This window comes from Phocoena phocoena, chromosome 9 (assembly GCF_963924675.1).
Source record: "Phocoena phocoena chromosome 9, mPhoPho1.1, whole genome shotgun sequence".
NCBI classification, from domain to species: Eukaryota; Metazoa; Chordata; class Mammalia; order Artiodactyla; family Phocoenidae; genus Phocoena; species Phocoena phocoena.
Genome location: NC_089227.1, coordinates 90,301,754 through 90,319,609, shown reverse-complemented (window position 1 = coordinate 90,319,609; position 17,856 = coordinate 90,301,754). Strand labels below are relative to the sequence as shown.

The window sequence follows — 17,856 nt, the reverse complement described above, 5'->3', positions numbered from 1 at the left end:
ATAAATATCAAATGCCCAAATCAGAAACACTGACACGCTCCGCACCTCCCTGCTCTAGACAGTTCTCAGAGATTAGATATTCAGAGGGTCCTACATTAGGGCTGGCATTTATAACCTGCTGCCTTTCCTAATTTAAGGAGAGTAGACTTGGGGAAGTAACTGGGGATTTCTTTCTCCATTTCTTACCCCATTTATTTCTCATATTCTTTGGGAGACTCTGGATCTGGGCTTCCTAATAAAATCTTTACGTTTCTTAACAGTACTTGTAAAGTAGTACAGTTATCACTAACGCATGAACCTCCAAATTAGACATCCTGCCAGGAAAAGAGGCCTAAGTGAGTAAGTGCTGGACAGAGAGCTCATTCAAGGGAGCCTAATATTTTGTCTTATCAATCTGAAAGTTATCCTAATGATACGTTTCCTCGTACTGTGGTGAAACTTTGGTGCCTCAGAATGAGAGGGCAGCAAAGAGAGACCTCACGGTGGAAAGACCAGGCGTAGAAAGAATTCTTGTGGGAAAGCGATTTTTTTCTTTTCTTTTAAACTATGGAACTATTTCATTTTAGAGAGGAACATACCAATTGTGGTGTATATGTATGTCTACCTCGTTTTATATGTGTGATTATAAAATCATTGGTTGAAAGATGCCAAGAGTTAATACTTTACTTTGAATCCTTTATTGCCGAGGCTTAGTGTAAGTGCTTTCCTGCCATCGGAAAAGGAATTGCAAACATTTTCCCTGCAGGTAAGCCCAGGCCCTTGAGGAGAAACAACCACTGAAGAGCTAGATAAGGGAGGATTGCTGTTGATTGAGAGTAATGCATACCATACTTATGGAGAGGATATTGAGATGGTACACAATAAATATGCACAAACTATTGGAACCAGATTTGGTTGATATGCCTAGACCAGAGGTGTGGACTTCTTAGTATCTGTTAGTCTATTCTTTTTGCGTTAAGTAAAAAAATAATAATAATAATTATTATTTATGATGAAAGGTATAATTACTCAAGCTATTATTATTATTTTTTTTCTGTTTTCCATTTATTTGGATTTTCCCCATATTTTTACCTGGATAGTCAAGAAATCTCAAGCTCAGCTGTAGAAAGAAGAGAAAGATAGCAGGCCGCATTTTCAATAGGGGCATACGTACTTACTTTGTTGGTAGATTGTGTGAGTGGCTATTCTCAAGCCACGCAAACCATAGTTGAGACTTCAAACTGTTCTCAAATACAGCTGCTCAGGGACTGAGAGTTCATGACAAAACTTGTATCATTTGCCATCAAATACTTGCAGAGTGATTCAAAGCCCCATAAGAGCCATTACCAAAAAACAAACACAAAAGAGCTTGCACAGAATAACCGATTAGCTATTAGTCCGAAAATACAATACATTGGGAATTACGCTAATCCATTTACATGCAATGGGTAGTAAAAACAAGTCTCACTAAAGCAGAATCTTAAAAAATTTAATTGCAGAAACAATTTTTGGCATAGATGTGAAATAACCCATCAAACTGACATGGGACAAATGCAGACTTCTGCGTTACTATTGATACTTATATTGTATTTCTTTTAGAAGGGACAATTAAAGCGACATTTATTTTGAGACAGTTTATTAGTGGCATTACTGTGTAAATGCCTTTAGAATTACCAGTAAAAAATCAAGCAAGGAGTAAAGATAGTCTTAACATTTTGATTGACTTAACATTTTGTATATAAAGAATGCAAACATGAATAATTTCATCAGATAGAAGGTATACTTAATTTGATTGGAAAACAGAAGCTTTTTTATTCTCATAGTGGCTAAGCCATGCATGGCTGAACTGTTGCACATCAGAACGTGCAGTTGTTTGGAACAGAACTGAGAGTTTTAATAGGATTGGTCATTTAACTGTCGGTTGGAGTCTTGCCCAGTGCTTTAATCACTACTGCATTATGACAGTGCTTGAGGAAGTACATTGAAAATATTCCAATCTATTAACATATAGGCATGTTAGCGATGATTATGGTTATCAGGTAGGAAAGCAAGATCTCACTTTGCCAGCTGCGTGAATTAGATTGTCATTTTGGGGGGGACATGAAGGATATTAAACACATCAAACTTTTAGTCTGAGATTGTCTGCTAAAGTTGTACTGCCTCATTGAAGTTACTTCTTATTCAGACGATTTGAGCCTCTGCTACAAGGTCAAGGAAATACAACTATGACTCTAGAGGAGGCAGTTTTTAAATCTGATTTAGGATTTGCTATTTTCACCGAATATACAGAGACATGCAGGTCAGCATGTTTCAGAGGATTATGAATGTTTCATGATTCATATGGAGAACTGACAGATTTCTTTAAAGAGGTGTTATTTTCAGTGGCTTACCAAATTTCATCATCACCATCACTGCAAAGGACACAGTGCCAGGCTCTTACCCAGGTAGTAACACTTAGGCACAGTCTGCCCTTGAGAAACTCTCACTGTCCGAGGTTCTCTGTAACCTTCTTTTCCATCTTGAACCTCAACGTGGCATCTACTCATCATTCAAGACTCAAGTGTACTTGCCTCTGGAACACTTTTCTGATCATTCCCTTTATGTGTGACTCCTACTTTGCCTTACAGAGACATCTTTCTATGGCATATACAAAAGGACATTTTATTTTTCATTTCCAGACCTGTCTCCCCCACTCTAAACAACATGAGGGCAAAAGACTATGTCTTTACTTTTATATTCCTTGTGCCAAGTCCAGTGGCTGTCTCAGTGTTTGTTACAGGAACGGAATGTTTAATTGGAGGATGGGCCTGTATATAAAAAATAAATAAAAGTAGAAGGGAATATAAAGTAAGGGTAAGATTTGTTGTTCAGACAGTGTATAATGTGGGAGTTTGGTAGGGACTGTTGGCAGGACAAAGGTATCAGGGGAAAGTTTCCAGAAAGTGTAGGAGGGAGTATCGTAGGAAATAAAGAAGGAGTTTGTTGTCGACAAGAAGTAAAGTGGGCGAGGGCACTTCAGACAGGAAGGAAAATGAGTTTGTGATAAAGATATGGGTTAGGTGACCAACTAATACATAGTGTAAGATTTTTGCAATGGTGTTCGAAACATGAAGATAATGTTGATAAAAATATTTGTCCTTAATGGGAGATGACATTGGAAGGAAAGATGTTTATAATATATACAATTTGAGTTGAAGGTGGCACTGTGCTGTGGGCGTAGATTTTAGAGTCATTTATATATACATACCTGAAGTCTTAAGATCGAGGAGATATCCAATGCAGAGCATTTGGAAGATGTGTGTTACGTGAGGTTCAAATCACTTACTGATTTTTATAAACATAGTGTTGAACTTATATTTACTCCCTATTAGGCAAGACCAATTTCAGACAAAAGTAGGGTTTAGGATTCCATTCTAATGGCACATATGTTATTGTGTTGTATACAAAGATGGGATTAATATATTAAACTATTGGAATGGGTTATACCCAGGGTCTGATCGTCATTATAAATGGATTACATCCAGAGCGAAATCATTTAGATGATGAGATTTGGGAAGTATGAGCTAATGAGATTTAGATGAGATTTTTGGATTTTGAGTTGATGCTATAATTGAGATGAGGCCTTTAGGGACCTGGGAGGGAGTGAATGTGTTTTTCATACGTGAAGGATGTGAATCATGGAGTCCAGAAGGTGGACGATGTCGGTAGAATTTTGGTCTCCATGACCTTTGCCATCTGGTGTCACGCTTGCCATTCAAAAATAGGTTTGGGATTTGGAGACTTCCAGCTAGTCAGCCAGCTGTCTGATGAGAAATGACTTGGAGAAAGACCTACCCCTAAGAAGGGATTAATGATCATATGGGACAAAAGAGCAGAAAGCAAATATTTACAGTGGGTTCCTTTGGAATCTCTTGGAATTTTATTAGAAAGAATGTAAGGAAATAGCATTTCATTTGGGGATTTTTTAATCCGTTGAATTCATGTGAACATTTTCCAATGCAAATTCTCGTCTAATCGTTTTATGGTCCTCAACCTATATAACATTCAGGAACAAACTCAAAATTAAACCATGTCAGTCAGAGCTTTTGTTGTCCTATGCCCTGGGTCCATTCTGCAGGTCATCTGTATATATCTGTATAGATAGATAGATTGATTTATATAACTTCACTCAGTCAAATGATGTTTCAGTCAGAGCTTTTGTTGTCCTATGCCCTGGGTCCATTCTGCAGGTCATCTGTATATATCTGTATAGATAGATAGATAGATTGATTTATATAACTTCACTCAATCAAATGATGTTTCAAGGCCTGTCACAGACAACAGTACAGATGGTAGTTAGGAGTTTTTGCAAAATATGAAAGCAAATTCTCTTAATTATTATCCAAATTCCCCATATTTAATTAAATTTGAAACTGCATAGATAGTTTATGGAAGCCATGTCCTATGGAGGTCAAAGCAAATAATTGACCCTCCCCCTCCCCCCCTTTCTTCTATCACCCCTGCACTGTATCCCTGCCAGCCCTCTATTTTGAATAGAGTCTAGAGTGTTTCAGCCCTTAATGTGCGTGTGGATCACCTGGAGAACTTATTAAAGCAGATTCCTAGACCCCAGCCCCCAGACGTTCTAATTCAGTAGGTTCGGGGTAGAGCCTAAGAATTTGCATATCTAGCAGGCTCCCAGTAGATGCTGCCACTGATGCCAGTTTGGGGCTACACTTTGCAGCACTGGACAACCGTGCCAACTGCCTGTAACTAAGGGAAAGGTGATGATGAAGCTGTTGGGTCCTCGGGATGGGGAGGGAGAGGGAAGAAGTAGGGGTGCTAATCTAACTCGCTACCTTTAATCAGGTCTCTATAACAAAACTACCTTTTCCCTTTTACAGAAGCAAATCCAGAGAAATTCAACAGTCGTTTTCGAAATAAAATGTTCTACGCAGGGGTAAGTATATATTTCATTTTCTGATGATTACACATTATTTATACTAATTCACTCATGGTAATAAAGATGCTAACTATACTCTGCTAATAATTCACACACATCTCAGATGTTTACATGTGTGTCTATATATGGTTAATGTTTAATGTCTTGGTTTAAGAATGAAAGTAAGTATGTATTTCTTAAGTTAGTTGTCAGAGAGTTCATCATCTTTGAACTTAAAAGCCCTGAAAGTTGTACTGAGGGGATGGTATTCAAGGAGTGGTGTGAAAAGCAAACATCAAAGCCAATCTAGAGAATGAGGAAATTAGGTAGACTGAAGGATGTATGGCTTGTCTTGGGTTAGAATGTAGTTTTCATAGGGGCACGTATGAACTGACATTTGGATGAGAAATTGACAGAATATGGGAAGTTTTTCATGGAAGCATAGATGAGATTAAAGGGGCCCCCTTCTTTTTCCTTCTCCTCCTACTCAGGGACATCCTTGGGTGTGAATGGCTGGAAAGAAGAAAAAGGGGCCTCTAAAATATTGATTTTAAAAAGTGTGGCTTAAATTTTACCACTGGATAGAGGGAATTGAAGTAAAACGGGGTGAAATAAGACATTCTCAGTGGCAAGTTAAAGATTATATCAGCATCTAATGGACAAATAGGAAGATCAGGAAAGGTAGTCAGATCTCCAAACTGACCCTTGAAATTACCTACATTTTCACTCTCCTACTGTGATCTTAAATTTTATTATAGGTTACATTTTTTTTTTCTTTTTTGCGGTATGCGGGCCTCTCACTGTTGTGGTCTCTCCCATTGCGGAGCACAGGCTCTGGACGCACAGGCTCAGTGGCCATGGCTCACGGGCCTAGCCGCTCCGCAGCATGTGGGATCTTCCCGGACTGGGGCACGAACCCGTGTCCCCTGCATCGGCAGGCGGACTCTCAACCACTGCACCACCAGGGAAGCCCCTCTAGGTTACATTTTGAAAACAGAGAAAGAATTCAACTTAGCCTCTGCACTAGTTTACTTTAGATTCAGCAAAAGGAGAACTTGTCTTATATTTTTGCATAACTTAGAATCACTAGGACCTATCTATCTTACAGAAGTAAGGATTTGGCATAACCATGCAATGAAGATTTCTTTCTTTCTTTCTTTCCTCGTATAGGCAGCTTTTTCTGATTTCCTACAGAGAAGCTCTAGAGATTTATCCAAGCATGTTAAAGTTGTCGTAAGTATTGAATGTGTTGACTCGTTTCATTTAAATGTAAAAAGCATGCCCCCTAACAGGAACCCCAAATACCAGTTTATATACTTAATCAGTGGGCTGCATAGAACTTTAACTGAATTGAGTGTAGTTTGTTCAACCAACATTTATGAGCATTTAGTTATGTGTCAGGCACTGTCTTAGTTGCTGAGGATGAAGTTAAATAAGATGACTGGCTTCACCACTGAAGAAACTCACAGTTGAGTCATGGGGAAGGGCACATAACTCTGGGCAGAACAATATAATAAATGTTGTTATTGGATTACTTATATAATATACTGGTGGCACAAAGGGAGAAATGAAAACTGCCCATGGTGCAGTCGGGGAAGTCATCAAAGGAATGAAGTTGAGCTGGCTATGAAAGTAGAAGTAGATGCTCACCAAACAAGTATCTTTATTCCCAGCCTATCTGAAGAGTCTCCATCTTAGAAAAATACTTCGATTTCATTATTTTGTGGTCGCTCACTCTCCAGCCTGGTCAAGATCCTTCACCACTTAAGAGATTTTTTTTTTTTTTTGGTGCTATTTCCCTCTGGGTCTCTATCCCAGGTTTTAGGGATACTCATCTTGGAGGCAAGGGAGATGGGAAGTCATTTTTTCTCTAAGAGATCTATTTAAAAATAGCATATCATTGATTATTAAGAAAGACAAAGTGTTTCCTTATAGTAAACAAGTTAAAAGAGGGAATGAACATGACTTTGCCACACATACCTGTATAAGGAAAGAGAAACATGGAAGATAGAGAAAAATATATAGATGGGAAAGAAGGAATGGGAGTGTAGCAATGCTTGAATTTATCATGAATAGATAAAGAATAGCATTTGTGACAGAAGGGGACAGGACAAAAGGTATACACGTAAGTAGAGACAAATATATGACCTTAAACTAATGGATTTATAGAGGAATATAGAGGAGGCTGAGAGGACACAAATTCAAATTTGTTGTCACCGATAAAACCTGTAGAAGACATGAATCTCCTAAATCAGTTGAGACAGAGTTTACCACTAATCACCCTTGGCATCACTTTCAGGAGTTTCAGTTCTCATGAAATACCAACGAAGAGCAAGTATCCTATAGCAGTAGTGACTTTTGAAAACTGAAATATTGCCTTTTTAAAGCTAGACACAAGAAAGGCACATGGTCCATTGAACTGTGAAGATCTTGATTTTGTTAAAATCATGGTTAGTTAAGTAGCAGCAGCCTTGCCTCAAACTTCCCCTGTTTCTTCTTTGGCTGTCTTCAACCCAGCCAAAAATAAACTTTCCCTCCTCTTGCAGTATTTTTCACATTATTAGGAACGTTGCGGCACCTGCCGGGAGAGCCACTGAGCGGAGGGCAGTGGCCATATTGAATGGTAATGCTGTCCACTGTTTAACTCAGCTGGATGGAAATTAAACTCTAGGCCGCCTCACCACTAGAAAGCTTTTCTCCCACATCTGGCAGTCCTCCCGATGAGAAATATCTCAGGCATGGCTGGCTGTGTATCAGGGATTAAAAGAAGCTTGTAGAGAGGCCAAGGTGGCAGTCAAATAACTAGAAAAGATTTGATATCAGCCTGTACATGTAATATTCCAGGTGGATTGGTCTATGTAATCATCTCTTTTTTTATGAAGAGGAAAAAGAAAACAATAGAAACTAAGTCTGAACAATTCTGATTCAGTCCTAGGTCTATCTTTATGAGGTATATGACTTTGGGGGAAGCATTCAACCTTTCAGAAGAGTTCTCTCTCCTCATCTGTAAAGCAGGCATAACAACATATGCATTTGAAGCAACAGTTACTGACCATTGTGCTGTGACACAGAGGGACACAAGGATATTTCTACAGCGACATCATTGTATGTTTCCTGAGTGTGAGATGAAAAGGATGGGGGGTTAGAGCAATTAGATGTACACATAACAGCAGACCATCTGATCTTTGCCACAGGGTGAAGTCAGTGTTTCCGAGGTAATAGTTAATAATCTCTCACATGAATACTACACACACACACACACACACACACACACACACACACACACACACACACACACCCAGAGGACAGTGATGAAAACCTACATACAGCATTATTTTGTTCTACTTCACGTGTGTTCTTCTCCTTGTTTTGATGTATCAACGTGCGAGCTTGGACACAGGAAGATATTTTGTGTGCACATATTTTCCTTTGTGTGTTTGAAGTAGGGAAAATGTTGAAAACTGCCGCTCTAGAGAGTTATAAAGTTTAAATGCAATAATATATAAGAAAATTTTGTAAAACTCAGTACATTGTAAGGTGCCCATCCTCACAGAATTCGTTGAGTTTCCAGAATCGCTGATGAGTTTTTCAGGAGGAGAAAGTAGAAAATTTTTTTAGAAAATGAATTCTGTTCTCAGTACAGTAATATTAAGTATAACTCTTTTTCTGTAATGCAACAATACTGCTTTGCATGCGTTTAATGTATCACATGCTCTTTTTAAAAAGTTCAGTGGCTTTCAACACTCAATTTTCATCATTTAAGATGTCTACATTTTTTCTTCACTGGTAGAGTCACCTATCGACTCATTTCAAGTCCTTAAATTGGGAGACCTCATGTTTATTTAAGTATCTGAGAGTGTTGTAAAAACACCTTCAGTCAATGTCCAGAATTTGATTCCTATCTAAAAAAATGTTTGAAAATACTTTGTTTATTTAGGATTGTAAGATTCCCCAGGAACAATTTTTGAGAATGCTTATGAAAAAAAAATTAGGCTGTGTTAAGATCAGCTGGGAGGAGAATGAGACAACCTTGACCACTAGCAGAGTCATTTTACCTGGATTGAAACTCCCTCTGAAGCCATCCTTAGAAATTAGCAGGGAGCTTAGGAATGCTTTGCCCTCTCTTCAGCAGAGAAGACAGTGGGGGAAATTCTGTGATGAGGGTGTGAGGAGAGCAAATATAAAAGCAGGCTTTATACCTTTGACATTGAGAGGCCCACGGTCATGACTAGACTGTTCCTCTTTTGGCATTTGTCACCAGTGGGAAATGAGAAAGGGAAATGAAACCCCTTTCTTTGATTAGTCAGATGATGCCCTTGAGGAAAGTACTAACTGGTGAGGGAAGCCACACACAGAGGTATTGAGGCCAAGCCACCCTGAGGCTCTTGAAACCCAGGGTCACGGCCAGGTTCAATAAAGCAGTTTATCTCAGAAGACCAGTCACAGTCTGTAAGAGATAAAATTGATAAGAGCAGATCACTAGTTAGTGATTGCTAGTACTAATTTATAACAGATACTTTTAAAAAAGCATGCAGGGTATATTCCTTTTAAACAGCGTTCAAAATATTATGTCGAATATTTTCAAAATAAAAATTATCTCAGAAAGCAAATAAAATAAGTGGTCACATTCACGACTATTGTTTGAATCAGATGACTTTGGTAGAGGTTGCTACTGCCTCAACTTGAGGATTCATCCTTTTTATTCTTTTAAACGTTCATAAAGTTTCTAATGTTGATACTACAAGCCAATTTATGCTATCCAATAATAATCCGAAGTTAAGAATGATGATCGTTCCTTTGACTGTGAGACCAGAGAAAAATCATTTTGGTCAAATGGCAGCTTTGTTTTTACGTTAAATCAAAACAAATCCAAGCCCAGAACCCTGGGTCTGGGAAAGTGATAATCAGAATAAATTTTCAATCATAGTAATGGGTATCCACTTCAACAGAGACAGGGACAAGGGGACGACCATGGTACATGCTGTTGTCACCCTAGTTGTCTTTTAGACTTGAGCCTACTTCAGAATCCTTGCTTTTTTGCTTTGATTGTTGCAGTGTGATGGAACAGATCTCACCCCAAAGATTCAGGAACTGAAGTTCCAGTGTATAGTATTTTTAAATATACCCAGGTAAGCTCTGTTCATATTGTTTCCTTGGTTTGATGTGAACTCCATTCGACTTAAGGTTTTCTGCTTTCATTATAGAAAATTTCCAGGCACAAACAATGAAAAACAGTTATTTTGATGGCTTATTAAGGGTTTTCGAGTCTGATAATTTTGTTCTCCTACTTGGTTTGTTTAGTGTTCTCTGTGGTACTTTTGTGTTTATGTGATGCGGCATGCATGGTGTACACTTACCCACCCTTAAGAAGCCCAGGCAGGCCTCTGGATTGGAACATTTTAATGTAATTCTCAATTACTGACGCCCTCCATCCCCTCACCCCTCACCCGGGAATGATAGACTTGAACAAATCCCTGTTCTCAGTTTCCCAAAAGCTATTAGGCAACCATCCAGCCTGATTTCAGCATGGAATTCATTCAGAATAATTGCCAGATGATTACTTTGAAACAATGGGATCAATTAGAGGAGCATTTTCTAGCCAGGATGTCAACTCTCTTTGGTGCTATTATATACCTCAGGAGAAAGGGATATTTAAGATTAACCAGTCTCAAAATAAGCATGTATCTCAGTGACATCAAATTAGATTCTAGGCTCCCAAGCCAAGATTTTAAAAGGGGTTGGATCTATGACCCTTTGTTATTTGCAAACCGGACAACTCAGACACAAAAATCCATGAGCGAGTTCTGTTTAGACTGAATTTAGTTGAAATGAGAATTGTGAGTAAATCTATGGCTAGGAAAATATGTCTCCTGATTACTTTTGGCAGTGCTCAGTGTAGCCCCTTACATCCTGTTCCAGAAGTATTTTCATTTTAGTTGCCGAAGTAGAAAGCCTAGTAGATTCTCAGGAAACATTGTTTATTAGCAATAACAATGCTCTTCTCTTTTTCTTCTTGCTCCTCCCCCACCCCCTCCTCTGGATTTTGCTTCCTCCACTTTTCAACTTCCTTGATTTCCCCTTCCCTTTCTAATCTCACGTCTTTGTCTCATCCGTTTTTCACTCCTGTCCGCTTCAGTTACCTTTCCTTCGTCCCGGGGTGCTTACTGCCTTCTTTCTGTGTATATTATTGATGCTTACCCACCTCGGTTCCATTTCCCTTTCCTATTGGCACGTATGTGTCTCCCTCCAAGACCAAGTTCTGAAACCACCTGTTGATAACTCACGGTATGTGATAGACAGTAAGCATTTGTGAATTACAGAGTGAGACATGTTGATAAATAATTAGGAGAAAGTTGGGCTCCATGGGATGCTTTTGTTGTAAAATTTTGCCCCATTTTCATAAATTGATACTTGGAGGTGATAAATTCGTTTTCTTTTTTATTGGGAGGTGTGAACCAAGAGTAGAAAGATGTGTGAAATAAACATCGGATCGAACTATAAATTAATCCCCAATGATAATCATGGGAAGACTGGAGCAAATTTAGTTCTGTTTTTACTCTTCTCTTGCAGATATTGTGCTGGCACAATGCCTTGGGGGAACCCAGGAGATCACCATGACTTTGAACCTCAGCGTCATGACGATGGTTATATTGAAGTCATTGGATTCACCATGGCCTCTCTGGTGGGCAATGCATCTCTGTTATTGAAGTGTAATGTGCTTTAGTCAGAGTTAGACTTTACTATTCATTTTGTAGGACCTTGGTATAATGTTCTTTCCTGGCTTGTCAACTCACAAACTTTATGCGATGTAGAGTTGCCAGGGGAAGACAAAAACAAAAAGTAATTCTTCACGTCACTAAAAAAATTGATGCATATTTTTTGTTTAAACTTCAAAGATAAATGAATATTATGTGTTAATTATGATGACGAATTTTCTACCAGAATGAAGTGGAAAGTTTTCATGCTAATTAAAAAGCATTATGCCACAGACATATCCTAGCATTGATGCAGAAACCTTGCCATTTGATACTTTTTTTGGTTTGCTGAGTACTTGAGTGCTTAGATAATAAGGAAAGTGGTCATTTGCATTCATCTCCATCTTGCCTGCTTAAGCATAAGATGGGCGTCTCCCTTATCACAAAATACCCGAATATAGAAAAACATCGTTGTTGTGACGTTAATTCATTTGCACAGTATCGAGTTCACCTTGCATTTTAATTTTGTTTGCTGGCATTAAAAAAGTAAACGTATAGTATAAGGTCAGTTTCAAGCAGGTTTTAGCCATGTGTTTCAACTTATTATTGAATGATGAGGAAACCAATTAAAAAGTTTGCTTATCATTTTATCCGGTGTAAATCAGGCCACGCTATCAGTTTGTAAAGCAAATTAAAATAAAGCTTCTACTTGCACTTGGCTAGCACTTGGTTTGTGCCATACTTTACACCTCAAAGCAAGAAGGTTGTATTTCTTGTCCTGAGCAACCCAAAACAACTCTTTTTCACTCATCTTGTGGATTCCAAATGACTTTTCCTCCATCACCGGGAATTAGTGAGATTTAACAGAATACCCTATTGTGATTATGGCAAGAATGTCCATCACCTGAGATGGTGATGTTGCTTGTTACATGTGCCATGTCTACAATGAAATGGCCATTAGGTGTAAAAGATTGCTCTAGGATTGATCTGATTTTCAGAGTTGTAGCTCATATATAGCTCTTTCTCTCCAAAGGTCTTTATGCTAACTATAGGTAAAGACTCAGCCAAGAGAAAATAGGAATAAGTCCAGGTAGGGTATGTGCCAGGGAGAGTTCTTGGAGGTTCCCAAGACAAACCTGGCCACATGTGTTTTACTCATTCATTTATTCACTAATCCAGTGACCGTGTATTGAATGTTTACCGGGTGTGAGAGCTTCCTAGTCCTGGCTGTGTGGCAGAAGGCTGTCAGGGAATGTCTAAGAGAAGATGATCCCTTACCTAGGCTTGAGAGGGCAAGGAGAATATTAAGACACTTTCCCATTGCTCTCAAGATCAAAATCTAAATCTTTATCACACAATTGAGTTCCTCTCTGATTCTCCATCCTTTCCCACTGCCCTCTTTGTTTTCTAGCTCGTTGCCTGTCAAGTCAAGTATCGCTTTGGACATCCCTTGCTCCTTTTGTACCACAGGGACACTGCATATGCTGCCTCTCTCTCAAATGTTCTTTACCCCTTCATCTTCTATAACTTCTCAGTCTGTATGTGTGTCAGGTTCTCTTTACAGTCTTTTTTTGGTTTGGGTTGTTTCTGCTTACAATTATATAATTAAAGTCTGAACAAGAAGGATATGGCAGAGTGAAACTGGGTAATTAGAGGAGAATTTAATGGAGGGACTCTTTACAAATAGTGCACTAGGTTTATGAGAAGCAACAATGGATGGTGTTGTATTCCTGAGCTAAAGGTGCAAAGGCAGGGAAGCAGTCAGTTGTACCAGAAAGAGAACTATTTGGGAAAGACCACCTGTTAGGAGTAGTATTTGCTAAGTGAAAGCAGCCATCCTGTGCCAGCCTGGCAGGGAGAGGGTCAGGGACATCAATACCATTCTTGCCCTCCAGATCTTCTGCCGTTGTCTCCGCCTGGAGAAGTCTAACGGAAGCCGGAGGACAAGGGAGCCATTAATACAGTCTAAATGGGTCAGTTTCACAGGACAAAAAGGAGCGCAGGGAAGGGGTGGAGTGCTGGGTGGGGGTGGCAGATGGTCGGTATCCATCACTCCAGTGTATCTCTGGTACACAGCAGCGAGCCTGATACCTGTAATTGTCAATGAGTACATGTGACAGGATGAATGAATTTTGCCAGGAGAAGAAGAATGGACTTGGCATTCTGGAAAAAGGGAAATTTACATACACTTGGTAGTATTAGAGACCATAGTCCTCTGTGGAGACTACAGTTAGTCTTATGCAGCATAAAGGTAGGTGAAGTGAGAGTGATGTAGGTGACGCTGGAGAGGAAGACACGGGTGACATCACAAAGTGCATTATAGAATTTATCTAGGAGTTTTGACTTTGAGGAATTAGTAAGGTGTGTTTTTTTTTTATTTAAAAAAATTTATAACGTCTTTATTGGAGTATAATTGCTTTACAATGGTGTGTTAGTTTCTGCTGTATCAAAAAGTGAATCAGCTATACGTGTACATATATCCCCATATCCCCTCCCTCTTGCATCTTCCTATGCCACCACTCTAGGTGGTCACAAAGCACCGAGCTGATCTCCCTGTGCTATGCGGCTGCTTCCCACTAGCTATCTGTTTTACGTTTGGTAGTGTATATATGTCCATGCCACTCTCTCACTTCGTACCAGCTTACCCGTCCCCCTCCCCGTGTCCTCAAGTCCATTCTCTACATCTGCGTTTTTATTACTGTCCTGCCCCTAGGTTCATCAGAACCATATATTTTTTTTACAGTCCATATATATGTGTTAGCATATGATATTTGTTTTTCTCTTTCTGACTGACTTCACTCATATGACTGACTCTAGGTCCATCCGTCTCACTACAAATAACTCAATTTCATTTTTTATGACTAATATTTCATTGTATATATGGGCCACATCTTCTTTATCTATTCATCTGTCAATGGACACTTAGATTGATTCCATGTTCTGGCTATTGTAAATAGAGCTGCAATGAACATTGTGGTACATGACCCTTTTTGAATTATGGTTTTCTCAGGGTATATGCCCAGTAGTGGGATTGCTGGGTCATATGGTAGTTCGACTTTTAGTTTTTTAAGGAACCTCCATACTATTCTCCATAGTGGCTGTATCAATTTACATCCCCACCAACAGTGCAAGAGGGTTACCTTTTCTCCGCACCCTCTCCAGCATTTATTGTTTCTAGATTTCTTGATGATGGCCATTCGGACTGGTGTGAGGTGATACCTCATTGTAGTTTTGATTTGCATTTCTCTAATGGTTAGTGATGCTGAGCATCTTTTCATGTGTCTGTTGGCAATCTGTATATCTTCTTTGCAGAAATGTCTGTTTAGATCATCTGCCTATTTTTGGATTGGGTTGTTTGTTTTTTTGATATTGAGCTGCATAAACTGCTTGTATATTTTGGAGGTTAATCCTTTGTCAGTTGCTCTGTCGGCAAATATTTTCTCCCATTCTGAGGGTTGTCTTTTCATCTTGTTTATGGTTTCCTTTGTGGTGCAAAAGCTTTGAAGTTTCATTAGGTCCCATTTGTTTATTTTTGTTTTTATTTACCTTTCTCTGGCAGGTGGGTCAAAAAGGATCTTGCTGTGATTTATGTCATAGTGTTCTGCCTATGTTTTCCTCTAAGAGTTTGATAGTGTCTGGCCTTACATTTAGGCCTTTAATCCATTTTGAGTTTATTCTTGTGTGTGGTGTTAGGGAGTGTTCTAATTTCATTCTTTTACATGTAGCTGTCCAGTTTTCCCAGCACCAGTTATTGAAGAGGCTGTCCTTTCACCATTGTATATTATTGCCTCCTTTATCAAAGATAAGGTGACCATATGTGCGTGGGTTTATCTGTGGGCTTTCTATCCTGTTCCATTGATCTGTATTTCTGTTTTTGTGCCAGTACGATACTGCCTTGATTACTGTAGCTTTGTAGTATAGTCTGAAGTCCAGGAGCCTGATTCCTCCAGCTCATTTTTCTTTCTCAAGATTGCTTTGGCTATTTGGGGTCTTTTTTGTTTCCATACAAATTGTGAAATTTTTTGTTGTAGTTCTGTGAAAAATGCCATTGGTAGTTTGATAGAGATTGCACTGAATCTGTAAATTGCTTTGGGTAGTATAGTCATTTTCACAGTGTTTATTCTTCCAATCCAAGAACATGGTATATCTCTCCATCTATTTGTATCATCTTTAATTTCTTTCGTCACTGTCTTACAGTTTTCTGCATACAGGTCTTTTGTCTCCTTAGGTAGGTTTATTCCTAGGTATTTTATTCTTTTTGTTGCAGTTGTAAATGGGAGTGTTTCCTTAATTTCTCTTTCCGGTTTTTCATCATTAGTGTATAGAAATGCAAGAGATTTCTATGCATTACTTTTGTATCTGCTACTTTACCAGATTCATTGATTAGCTCTAGTCGTTTTCTGGTAGCATCTTTAGGATTCTCTATGTATAGTATCATGTCATCTGCAAACAGTGACAGCTTTACTTCTTTTCTGAATTGGATTCCTTTTATTTCTTCTCTGATTGCTGTGGCTAAAACTTCCAGAACTATATTGAATAGTAGTGGTGAGAGTGGGCAACCTTGTCTTGTTCCTGATCTTAGTGGAAATGGTTTCAGTTTTTCACCATTGAGAGTGATGTTAGCTGTGGGTTTGTCATATGTGGCATTTTTAATGTTGAGGTAAGTTCCCTCTATGCCTACTTTCTGGAGGATTTTTATCATAAATGGGTGTTGAATTTTGTCAAAAGCCTTTTCTGCATCTATTGAGATTATCATATGGTTTTTATTCTTCAATTTGTTAATATGGTGTATCACATTGATTGATTTGTGTACATTGAAGAATCCTTGCATTCCTGGAATAAACCCCACTTGATCATGGTGTATGATCCTTTTAATGTGCTGTTGGATTCTGTTTGCTAATATTTTGTTGAGGATTTTTGCATCTGTGTTCATCCATGATATTGGCCTGTAGTTTTCGTTCTTTGTGACATCTTTGTCTGGTTTTGGTATCAGGGTGACGGTGGCCTTGTAGAAAGAGTTCGGAAGTGTTCCTCCCTCTGCTGTATTTTGGAAGAGTTTGAGAAAGATAGGTGTTAGTTCTTCTCTAAATGTTTGATAGAATTCGCCTGTGAAGCCATCTGGTCCTGGGCTTTTATTTGTTGGAAGAATTTTAATCCCAGTTTCAATTTCAGTGCTTGTGATTGGTCTGTTTATATTTTCTATTTCTTCCTGGTTCAGTCTCGGAAGGTTGTGCTTTTCTTAGAATTCGTCCATTTCTTCTAGGTTGTCCATTTTATTGGCATATAGTTGTGTGTAGTAATCTCTCATGATTCTTTGTATTTCAGCAGTCAGTTGTTACTTCTCCTTTTTCATTTCTAATGCTATTGAGTCTTTTCCCTTTTTTTCTTGATGAGTCTGGCTAATGGTTTATCACTTTTGTTTATCTTCTCAAAGAACCAGCTTTTAGTTTTATTGATCTTTGCTATCATTTCCTTCATTTCTTTTTCATTTATTTCTTATCTGATCTTTATGTTTTCTTTCCTTCTGCTAACTTTGGGTTTTTTTGTTCTTTCTCTAATTGCTTTAGGTTTAAGGTTGGGTTGTTTATTTGAGATTTTTCTTTTTTCTTGAGGTAGGATTCTATTGCTATAAACTTCCCTCTTAAAACTGCTTTTGCTGCATCCCGTAGGTTTTGGGTCATCGTGTTTTCACTGCCATTTGTTTCTAGGTATTTTTTGGTTTCCTCTTTGATTTCTTCAGTTATCTCTTGGTTATTTAGTAGTGCATTGTTTAGCCTCCATGTGTTTGTATTTTTTACAGATTTTTTCCTGTAATTGATATCTAATCTTACAGTGTTGTGGCCATAAAAGATACTTGATATGATTTCAATTTTCTTAAATTTACCAAGGCTTGATTTGTGACCCAAAATATGATCTGTCCTGGAGAAGGTTCCATGAGCACTTGAGAAGAAAGTGTATTCTGTTGATTTTGGATGGAATGTCCTCTAAATATCAATTACATCCATCTTGTTTAATGTGTCATTTATAGCTTGTGTTTCCTTATTTATTTTCTTTTTGGATGATTTGTCCATTGGTGAAAGTGGGGTGTTAAAGTCCCCTACTATTATTGTACTACTGTCCATTTCCCTCTTTATGGCTGTTAGCATTTGCCTTATGTATTAAGGTGCTCCTGTGTTGGGTGCATAAATATTTACAATTGTTATATCTTCTTCTTGGATCGATCCCTTGATCATTATGTAGTGTCCTTCTTGTCTCTTGTAA

The 17,856-nt window shown here is 38.5% G+C and overlaps 1 protein-coding gene across 2 annotated transcripts in view; it reads left to right on the top strand.

Moving 5' to 3' along the window:
- The window catches only part of DGKI (diacylglycerol kinase iota), a 461,776-nt gene that overhangs the window by 270,662 nt on the left and 173,258 nt on the right, over positions 1–17,856 (top strand). For both annotated transcript variants that reach the window (XM_065884368.1, XM_065884366.1), the window contains exons 17-20: positions 4,863–4,918; positions 6,071–6,133; positions 9,956–10,029; positions 11,471–11,582. In XM_065884368.1, the coding sequence (XP_065740440.1) occupies positions 4,863–4,918; positions 6,071–6,133; positions 9,956–10,029; positions 11,471–11,582 (305 nt within the window). The remainder of the gene's footprint in view (positions 1–4,862; positions 4,919–6,070; positions 6,134–9,955; positions 10,030–11,470; positions 11,583–17,856) is intronic.